Source organism: Calliopsis andreniformis, chromosome 9 (genome assembly GCF_051401765.1).
Source record: "Calliopsis andreniformis isolate RMS-2024a chromosome 9, iyCalAndr_principal, whole genome shotgun sequence".
Lineage (NCBI taxonomy): Eukaryota > Metazoa > Arthropoda > Insecta > Hymenoptera > Andrenidae > Calliopsis > Calliopsis andreniformis.
Window position 1 is genome coordinate 12,386,361 of NC_135070.1, and position 11,443 is coordinate 12,397,803.

Here is an 11,443-nt window from a genome sequence, read left to right on the forward strand (position 1 = left end):
AGCTCATAACAATAGGAGGAACTGTATCACTTCGTTTGTCTGCCTTCAAGTTAGAGAAAAATCTTGTCTCACAGATGGTAAATTTAAAATTAACTACGAAACAAATTAAGGCGACAAGTTAGAGTAAAACATAAACGATTATTTATCCTCATGATTACAAACCTAACATTTTTAGAAACGCAGTCTGAGAAACGTGGAATGCTTAGAGAAACATACAAATCTCAAGCCCAAAGTTAAAAATGAAGATGCACAAGAATCTCTAATTTCTCTAGAATACATACATACATTTTCATCCCCTTTTTCATGCCACTAGTAAAATTCTACTCCAATCGTTAGCCTTCACATAGCTCCCTACCAAAAACACTTGACACTTGCAGGTTTCGACGAATCTATCGCGACTTGGAAAGTCAGTTAACTTAGTTACACGTTGTTCCAGTCTACGGTAGTCGCGTTTGCAGTATTTACACACGCTGACGGCCGACGAATTACAGAAATTGCACGATTACCGGTTCGCCTCGAAACAGCCGGTCGAAGCGAGAGAAATAGCGGCCAGCCAAGGGACGATGGGGGCCCGTGGAGGGAGGGTGGAACGGGCTGGTGATTTTCGATAACAAAAAGCTCACGATTATCCATGCAATAATGATAGCCGGCAGGTGTCTGCGGAGCGGCGCGCTTCGCGTCGTTGCGAGGCACAATGAAAGCGCCGGTTGCTTTGACCGACGGCGTTCGTACGCCTCTGGTCGTTACCATAGATTGTCCCTGGTGCGTGCCAACTCGAGGAGACACGCCACCGAAACCCGTGTATGCAATATGTTGCGATGCGTGGCCAGCCCGACAGGAGCGGTTGCCTCCACGTGACACCGTTCTCCTTTTGATCCTCGCCGGAATTAGGTGCTGGCTGTCTGGGAACCAGACCTGGAACCAGACCTGGAACCAGACCTGGAACCGTCTTCACGCGTCGCGACTGTCCCTCTTTTGAGGTCGGCTGCATCGGAATTAGGGGTGGAAGGTGGTTCGTAGAAATTGACGAGAGTGACGTTTTTAGAACGGGAATAGTGGCTTCAGACGAGAGGCTTTGTAAATGATGTTGAGGGATAAGGAAAGTTAGGGACAGTGTTTAAAAGTACGGAGGTCATACGGAGATGAGTGGTTGTTCTTTGGTATTAAGTAATGATGAATTATGCGTATGTACCTAGATCGAGTAAATGAAATATTCTGTACTACTTTCTAAGTAAAACTATGGAAGTTTCTTTTTCTGTAGAGGTAAGAAATAGTGTCGAGATAAACAGAATTGAAGTTGGATTGTAGAGAAATCAAGGAGATGCTTTCTAATGGACGTTCTATATATGTTGCAATGGAAGTTAGAGAATTATTTGAAATATAGAATGTGCATAGACGAATAAAGAATTGATGAGACACATCCGTGTCAGAAATTGCCAGGCTTGTGTGTCAGACTCTGAAACCTCAATTTTATCATTAAACACTTCGCAACAACTGAAAAATCGAAAGAATTACAAACTTCTCTACTCTGTATCGATTTGAGCGCGACCAGAGGGATAGAAACGATAAAAAAGGGAACGTTAGTAAAATCAATCACGGTGGACCATTTCCAAAAACAAAAAAAATCCTGCGAGGCCAGCGGGCACGCATTCGCCCTACGCCTATCAATACTTTATACAACAAATGTGAAACGTCCGCAAAAAGCTGCCGTATTCGCGGTTGACTCCGCAGCGGCTATTAATCTGATATCGAAACAACAACGAGGCATTTTTTCCTCCTGGTTCGGATAAAACTAGCAGGTGGCGAAGCTCGCTTAAGCTGGCGACAGTTTAACAATTGTTCCGAATTTCTGATACTGAGTTTTCTCTGTCAAGGTGGGCGAAACTTGCGGGCGTATATCCAGTGAAAATAAATTTTAATTTTTTGGACCCATTACGGGTAACCGCATCAAAAATTGCGGATTCAAATGGTCTGGTTTTTGTGGAGCAATCAAAATTGTTTTCATTATTTCCTGATGGTTATATGTGTGTACTTGCTCTCACAATTTCTGCATCACCTCTGGAATATTTACACATTTGGGTGAAATGATACATGTTTACAGAGGGGTATTTTCTTCTTGTTTAAGTGAATGGAAAATTTCTTAAAAATTGACTAAAAAGTTTCTGAATAATCTCTCCCTTTCTTGTCTACTAATATCTATAAAAAGAAATGATTGATATGCCTAGCCTCAATCGATGATTTTTGCCACTATTCACCGTGGATGATGGAAGATTCAAAACACGAGATGCGATTATAGTTCTCGTTATTTGTATATTAACCCCATATCGCAAATATGCGATACACGAGTCTGGTTATTAAGCATGGAACGCAAGCATCAATAATTAACCGATATTTTTCGAGGTTTTCGTAGTATATTACGCTAAGTGGATTACTTTTCGCGCGCTCGCGTTTCCCTGCTGGTAAAAGCATTGTCCCGCTGAGCCCGACGGGGTGAATAGCTAACCCAAAACACGCATACGCGCGGTACGCACGTCGACCACTGCATCATCGCGCACCATCTGCTCGGTAATGACTCCCCATTACCGCGTATAGGGACTTTCGTTGAATTATCGGTACATTTTCAGGAAATCCACGGCTAGTAGCAGCCGGTGGCCGCGGATAGATCTCGCGAACCACGGGAAGGGTACAACGGGGTGGAAAGTGTTCAATCTACTCACTCGTTTTGGAACGTGGCTCTCGTGGTCCATCGACGGTCACCTTGATGGCCCTCGTGTAGGTTGCCACTTGGGGAGGCGTCGTCGACACCGTGATGGTGATGCTGAAGCTCTTTCCTATGGCATAAATGGTGGATGTTAATATATGTAGATAATACTTGAATACTGTGCTTGTATTTTTTTGTTGAAAATAAAGAGGACAGCTATAAGTAGCTTAATTGAATTATGTGGCTAACAAGTGCAGATGATACTTCTTTTTATAAAATAGCAGATGATTCTTGAATCACTTGAACCACTCAGTTATTTTCTAATAGACACTGAATAATATTTTTGACAGTGAAATCTACAAATAATCATAAGTAGATAAAAGTAAGTAGTTGATAGAAAATTTATAGGATCATCGTAGAAATAATGTTCCTCAAAATTATTGACCACTTCCTGTAACCAATTTCCACTCTTTCAATCATTCTATAAGTGTGTATTCCTTCAAAAAATTCCTACTCTATAGATCCAAAATGTGACACAAAGAATATTGCTCATAAAATACTTTCGTAGATATAAAAAAAGATACCACGAACGTGATAAGTGAAAAGTATCTCCAAAGTGTCTTCTGACCGCGGTTAAGAGATGATAGAAAAATTGCTACCCTTCAGACCAACCAACTTGTCCATCATGGACCAACAAAGCGGCATTTCGTTACTGGTCCAGATGCGAAGGAACCAGCGACATTTTCAGGCTGCGGTCAGAAGGGACTCGACCGAATCTCGATCTCGAATAGTTTACGATTTCGTCCAGCAATTACATTGAGTTTCAGAGAGACCGCGAGTTTCTTCGAGTCTCCAGACTTCCAGGGGAAACGAACCACTCGGGGGTGGAGCACCGGGGTACATATATCACCGACGAAGGTCTCGAGGTTGAAGGGCCGGTATATTAATTCCCTCCCCATAAACGTCCGTCGCGGAGATTGACTACGCTTTCTTAAACGGCCCATCGCGCGCTAATATGCATTCGCTAATTCGCCGCTGCCTGTTCCAACGAACCAGGTCCCTTGTCTTTCTTGACCTCGGTAAAGTCAACTGCAGCAAGCCTAGGTTACTTTGTGTCGGTTGAGCCCACTTAAAAATAGATTGGCTTTGTAGGAAGAACGTGTTGGCCATTTCAAATCGAACTCTTGCTTCAAAACTTCGGACATTTGGAGGCTGTTAGAAAGGGGACTTCTATGTGGCGATTTTCTTGGTTTTTCAGACAGCTTTATTCTTGTAGAGGTACTTTATGACATGATAGGTAATTGATAGGGATATTATTATATACCAGTTTGCTGAACTTCGATATTAGCAAAGAAATGGCCAAGGATTGAAGGAGGATTGCATAAAATACTCAGAGCATTGGAAGATCTTCTCAACTGATTTACAGAACCTCCAATGTAGTTAACCTGCTAAAGCTATTCAGCGCTTGAGGCTTCTACTGACGTTAAATCTTCAGAAGCGAGTGTCCAGAAGAAGCTCGACGACCTACAGAGGCACCGAGCTGCATCACTCCCTCAACTTTACCAAGAATTCACCTCAAGTTCGACCGATATGAAGAAGATCGATCGTTTACATTAAAAAGAGGACATCCTAACGTGTCGCGGACATATAGTCGTTTGTGTTGGCGTAAACGTCAACGATTTGTAATTGTCTCCCCTTGGTGCACCGTGGTCCACCTCGCTGTGTCTGTCAACATGATAACCGGCATCAAACACCCCCAACCCCGCCACCCCCGGGAACTGCAACTGACTGCAGAGAGGCACGGCGTTATATCCCAGTTATAGCGTGCCCTCTCTCTCTCTCTCTCTCTCTCTGCTCGCGACCGCTCACCCTCTTCCACCCCCGCCCGCCCACGCGATTGCACCCCCTGAGCCCGCGGTGATGTCGCTCTCGCGCCCGTCATTGTATCCTTGTTATCGTCATCGTTCCGATCGAGCGCAAAGTGGCTCGTTTCAGAATACCCAAAAATCCCGCGTGTCGCGGTTGCTCTTTCTGGCTTTCGTTTTGAAATCGATTAGCGGCATCGATCAGAGAGCACTCTGTGTGTGTCTTCCCGACGGCTTCGCGGGATGAATGACACGTGGGAAACGCGTTTGCAATTGATGGGACGCTATTGGAAACCAACTTTATACGGTTGGGAAATGTAGAATGCAGAGAAAGCGGGGAGTTCGAAGAGCGAAGGCAGCGAGTGCGGGATTGAATGGTTTAAGCGTGGTAAAGAGAGAATGATCTAGTTAACTTCACGGTTTGATCCTTTTGCAAAGTCTAGATGCGAGAGTTTGCAGGTTTACTGAACCTGATCTGGGTGTAGAAATAGAAAATTGTTATAGGAATAGAAATAGAAGAAAAATAAATATTTGAGAAACAGGTTCGGAGTCAATGAACTAGAGATGAATACTTTATCTCAGCTAATCTCAAATAATACTACTCTACGAGATAAATAATATTTGTATTTCTTCCAAGTTCCTTTTCAACTGATCAGCGTCTTAATAAAGATCAAGAATTTGTCTCTCCATATGCCTACTTACAGTCGTCACAGTAAATATACCTCCAAATGAACAGGAGTGCCATCTGGAATCCCCAAATAAACCCCAAATAAACCTCAAATAAACCTCAAATAAAGGGAATCGCGTTTAAAGCAGTATCCCCGAGGCGATCACCGGTGACGTATCAGGTTCGTTGTCAAAAGCGCGAGAAGATCGGGAAAGGGATGAAATGGTCGCTCAAGTCGCCCCCGTAAGCGACAGGAGAAAAGGTTCGCGCGCGACACCCGTGTCCCCCGTTCCCTCTACATCCGAGTCTATCGCATTTGGGGCTAATAATGCCGCACAGCCGATTCCCCCCTCCGTTTCCCGGACCTGCGGTTAATACTCGATGATGGGAACGGTCATCTGCAGAGACAGGACACCCAGGCCGTGCATTCGCGAACGACGGACGGACGGACGGACGTACAGACCGACAGACAAAACCGGGCCACGCGTATGTGCCACCTATATAACGTGTGCACCAACAGCAGCGGCGGCGGGAGCCAGCATCACGCCACGACTCTGGCTCCGAGCCTCGGTGTGTGTCGGTGCGTTTCAGCGGCGAGGATGAGACGAGCGCCATCCCAAAACCGCCCACACAACCGTACGAAACCACTCGAAACCGTCCGTTAATACTCGTGGCAGCCGTGGCAGAGAGGAGGGGGACACGCCGAGTCTCTCTCCAAGTGGGAGCCAGAAGCTGGGATGGAAAACGAGGGGAACGGGGACGAAGGTCCCGAGTCTCGCAACAGGATGTCTCTGCAATTGTCAAATAATTACTATCGGTGGTAATTTCAGCCGTGTCGATATAGACTGCGGTATATTACTAATTATAGGCACGGGCTGCTGCCTCGGACCCGACCATGATGGAACGCCCGTTTTAGTCCGTGGAGCCTCTTTGATCCGGCGCTACCACCTCCTTCTTCACCCTCCCACCCTTTCTTTCACTCTCTCCCTTTTCTTCCCTGTTTACGAGCGGCCCCGGAACACCGTGCACCTTCAAGGAAGGTGATAATTGCGACGATCCCGCGATATCCTCCACTGCCCGCCCGACCACCAACTACTTTAACTCATCGAGATTCTTTCCAGTTGTTTCATTGTGGAGCTGGCTTTCCGGGAGACGGTTCGTCTTGTTTGATCAAATGTCGTTTTTAAAGGGCTCGAACTTTTATACACGGAAGTATACTGAAACCTGTTCTATTATTTTCAAGTTTACCTGACGTTACTAGAAGGTCAATGGCCTAATACCTGAACGCTTAAGGTGTGATATGTCCCAGTGAGTCAATATGACATAACCCAAAAGTACATGTTCTAATACGTGAATTATGATGACTCAGTAGCTGAGTACAGTATTTTGTATTTTTAATTTACATTAGAAATTAATCTTAAAATTAAATAAAATTAGCGTTATTGTTCAGGTACCAGGACGTGGTCAACTACTGGGACATTTAACTTAACAATTGCTTTTTATGTGTTGATTTATATTTTATATGTTCATTTGACAGGATGTTAAACTATTTTTGTAAAATATTCATAAGGCTCTTTATGATTTCATATTCGATAATGCATCACTGTTGCCTACAGAGAATAGTATTCTTCAATGCGTGCGACGTCACCTTACATTAATATGTTAACTTGTTCTTCATTATCAACTCTTACGTAGCCATAGACATTCCCCCCCAAAATTCCTTGGGATTGGCGATATCGGAGATCCGTGCGACGCGATTCAATCAAATTAATAAGTCGCGGAAACAAAACCTCGGTGATAGGAGGGTAGCTTTGTTCGTGGCTGGGTACATAGGGGCAGGGGTGGTTTGGTCAATCGTCGAAATTGAGTATTACGGATTATCGAGAAGAGATAGACGACGTGGGTGGTAGAGAGAGAAAGAGAGCGAGTGAAAGAGCGACAGAGAGAGGGAGATAGGGAGAGAGTGAGAAGGAGAAAGAAAAATGCCAAAAAATCGGACAAAGGGATCGAAGGATTTCGGCGAGGGACGTGTCTCTTTCGCTAATTGATTCCCGGGGTTAGCGTGTCCGGTGTCAGGAGGATGGAACACGCTGACCCTGCACTTCATCATGAAATCGAATGAAACATAGATGATGCGATCGAAGCGCGGGCAGTACGGCTCGTTAATTCATAAATGCATCCTGCGGGGGTGCTGGGAGTGCAAAGTGCATTTGTAGGGCCTAACGCTCCAGTCTACCTGCGTATAATCGTCCTTGATCAACACACATCGCTGAAATCTGTGTAGAACCGGATTATTTAAAAAGCTGTCGCGCAATCAAACTGCTGAAAAATCGTTCGTTATTCGTGCAATTTCAATCGCGGTCAGCTCGATGATTTAATTTTAAAGAGGCAGAGTTTGATCCACTTTCGCCTGGGTTTTAACGGCAATAGCGATTTTATGCAGTATCGAAAGCGTGAAACGCTGAGAGAGTGAAAAGAGAATTCTTGAGGCCTTGGATCGTTTAGGATCAGACCCACATTTGAACTTTTGATATCTTTTATCACTAGAATTGTTTTAAAAGGAAACGAAGTTTCTTTACTAAAATAGCGATACCCGTAAAATGAATCCCTGTATTACTCCAATAATTGCAAAAATTTATTATAACTTAAATTCTATAAAAATTTATGGGAATTTAAATATGTAGATCTTAATTTTTTTTTACTTGAAACCGATCGTTAAAAATAGCAAAAGTTTCGAGTGGCGAATTTGAGAGGTTCGTGAGCATCGACTGGATTCGGCTGATTTTAGGGACTTAGCCTCTCTCTCCCCAGCCGACGGACGATGATTTCTGATTAACGGCCAGTTGTTTCGGATGCTAGGTCGGGGCTACTGGCGGACATCGAGTAATGACTCTGGGGGCGGTGGGAGCGAGAGAACTCGCGGATGCGGAGGGTTGAAAAGCGAGGCGGCGGTTCAAGGGGGTTGAGGCCAGTTGATGACGATGATGATTACAATAACCGTGCTTTTAGAGGGTTCGAAATCACGGCACATGCCTCTCCCGCACAGACAATTTACTGGCTGCTTTTTGCAGCGATTCATGGAACAAACTAGCCCCGAGGAGTTGCAACCCCTAAACTAAACCGTGCTAATTGATCGAGTTCGACGTTGTAGACGACAACTGTTAGTTGTTTTCTATTCGATCGTTTTTAAAAAGGATGATGAACCAAAAGTGGATAGATACGTACTTTATCTTTTTTGGTGGAAAGCTGATTGATAGCGTCAAAAATAGCGTCAAAAATTGTGATAATATCGAGAATAGTGTGACGAGGAATACAAGTACTGTATGAAGAAATATGAAGTGGAAAAGAAGAGATTAAGAGAAATAGTTTCACAGACTCACCCCTGCCACTTCTTCCGACGAACCTGAGGTCATTGAACTTGGCGACTTGGTTCTTCATCAAGGCAGTGGAATTTCTCAGTTCAGCGCAACAGTTTTCGTCATTACCCGCTCTCACTGTCACTAGAGTTCCATCGCCGACCTCGCCCAGGGCGACAACTTTGAACGCCACCGGAAGTGTCTTGTTGGATCGCCAGTGAGTCGGCAGTTGGCTGCAGAGAAAATACGGTGATCCTGAAAATAGAACAGAAATAACGCATTAACTACAAAGATGTCTTTAACGATAAACTACACATTAAAACAATTTTTATTATAATTTCTATATAAGCTCGCTATATTTTATCACTTAATTGGTGGAAAAATAGAGGCTTTATTAGCGTAATTAGAAAGGGTGTCACGATTGAGAAATAAGAGATTTTGGAGTAAATTCAATTATCTTGAGTAATTTTGCGATTCTATTTTCATTGTTTTTTTTATTGTGCAAGATTTCTTAAGCTTCCTTTTTAACGAACGCGTAGAAACCATAAACAATTATTTTACGCTTACCATTGTGATACTATTTGACACACATTATACTTTTTGTGTTAGGAAATATTTCTTAATATTCTGAAACCATGCAAACAAGTAAATGTAATGGTTCTATTTTATATACGCTATCAAATTTTCGGAATATTTTGTGTTCATTAGTTAGATATAAGTTAGATATAAGTTATAAAATTTAGCATGTTTTTATCAATATTGGTTACTTCCTGTGATAATATAAAAGAAACAATAACTCACTTCTGGATTATTTTATATTACAAGATTACTTTCGTAAAACATAGTGCAAACAATTACAATTCATTCCTCAAAATTATACATTATCGATAAATTTTGAAAATAAATCTATGTTAAAATTATGATTCATTCTATTGCTATCATGAGTTGAAATATTAAAGCGAGACTAAATGGGCAAATATTAAATAATTCAATAATCCTCACTTCTGGAAGTAACACATATCGTCTTTGAACTACCTCGAACAGTACATCACTAATTTAAGTATCAACATATTTTTCTCATTAATCTCTCCCTTCCTATATACCCACTACATTCGCAACAACCAAAGTACAACCCCTATCATCGAGACCATAGACTCTATGTATAACCTCCCTTTTCATTTCCTGCAGTACAACTATGCCTTCTAGGCATACAGTATATACATTACCCAGCATTCTAGATCAATCACACTTCTATTTTATATATACTCTTGCATTGACGATATAAAAATAAAATAAAATAAATTTCCTTCATAAAAAAGTTTCATTACCTCCACTATGCAGGATAAATGTACCTAATACTAGTCAGCACTTAACACTGGACATTAGCTATACCTTTAACAAACGAAATGCAAAAAAGTGGCCAAACTGCAAAACTAAAGAGGAAATTCCTTGCTATGACGTTTGCAGTTTAGTCCCCTTGTTGCGTTTCATCAATCAAAGATATAGTTAACATCCAATACTAGGTTCCGTCGAGTATCACGTACACTTACTCTGTTTGGGGTTAGGATGGAGTATATACAACATTCCTCCCAATAATTACCACAGGGCATCAATTTCTTGCATAAGACAGACCGCGAGAGGTTAAGAACCATCAGTTAGAAAGAACACATACAAACCTGTTCGAACCAGTTCGCCAGGGTGTTCAGCCTGTGCCTCGCCGACGAGCCTCTCGGTCCACCAGAGCTCGCCGACGGCGGCACCTTCGCTCATCTCGCCGCCAGCACCCCCGACGTCGGCGTCGTCGGCCTGGTACCTGGTGTTCACCCCCTGCAGCGGCGCCAGTGAGGGGCCGCACGGGCCGGCGCCTTCGTGGGATCCAACGGTGGCGTAATTCTCCCCGCAGCCCACCGAGCCCACCGGTAGATGCATCCCATCGGCCAGTAGCCGCCCCTCGTCGCCCAAGCAAGCACCCTCCGAGCAGGACGTCGTGGCTTCGCTTGCCTCCCCGTCTATGCGCTCCCAACTCCTCCGCTACCAGCCTCGCGTGCAGCCCCTCCGCTTCTTCTCGACGTGACCGACGACCAGGCTACTTACCCACTCGTTCATCGTATCCACCTCAGGTTGCTCGATATCCACGGCTGTGACGATGTTTCCCCCAATTCCATAGCGTAACTCTAACTTTACAGTTTTCCCGCCAACGCCATGCCTTCGAACACCGAATAGCTGGAACAGAGCGCAACACCTCACGCGCAGCAAGTCCTAGACGCACCAGCCCCCTGGCGTCTATTCAGAGACGTATCACTGATCTAAGTAACGCGCGATCGATGCCCAATGCGCGTCGTGATTGTCACCTGTTCGCAAGTGTAGCAATTCAGCACGTTTCGGAGCGCGGGATTCTACAGGTTGCCGAAGGTTAACGTTTCTTCGGTGCCGATGAAGGGAGGAGGTTTAGGTACGTTGTTTGCACTGTCGTTCCACGCGCGATTCCGTTCCCGAGGTATCTCGCGGATACTCGCATCCGGTGGGCACGGTATGGAGCCCGATCGAGAGCAGAGGGGACGCGTCCACGCGGACGTCAGTCGCGGTCGACGGTACGCGACGTAATGCCGGCGGCGCGGCTTTGGCCGCGTGTTCCGCGTAAGCGGCCCGGGACGGCCTAAGCCTCGCAATTCCGAACATCCCCACCGTCGACTCGCGCTACGTCCTCCCGCCGCGTCCCGACGCGCCGCGTCCCCCCACTGGAGGAGCACCGACCGCCCTCCGGATCGTGGACTCGTTTTGTGACCAGTGTCCTTCGTGTTTCGATCTTCCTATGGCTTGTTCATTAGCGGTGCTTTCGACCGTGGAAAGTTCC

General features: G+C 44.6%; 1 protein-coding gene across 1 annotated transcript in view; it reads right to left on the reverse strand.

Moving 5' to 3' along the window:
- LOC143182939 (uncharacterized) overlaps positions 1–11,122 on the reverse strand; it is a 35,289-nt gene extending 24,167 nt beyond the window's left edge. The window contains exons 1-3 of the mRNA XM_076384271.1: positions 10,266–11,122; positions 8,614–8,844; positions 2,718–2,831 (exon numbers count right to left, since the gene is read on the reverse strand). Of these exons, the coding sequence (XP_076240386.1) occupies positions 2,718–2,831; positions 8,614–8,844; positions 10,266–10,518 (598 nt within the window). The 5' untranslated portion in view covers positions 10,519–11,122. The remainder of the gene's footprint in view (positions 1–2,717; positions 2,832–8,613; positions 8,845–10,265) is intronic.
- Between the last annotated feature and the right edge of the window lie 321 nt (positions 11,123–11,443).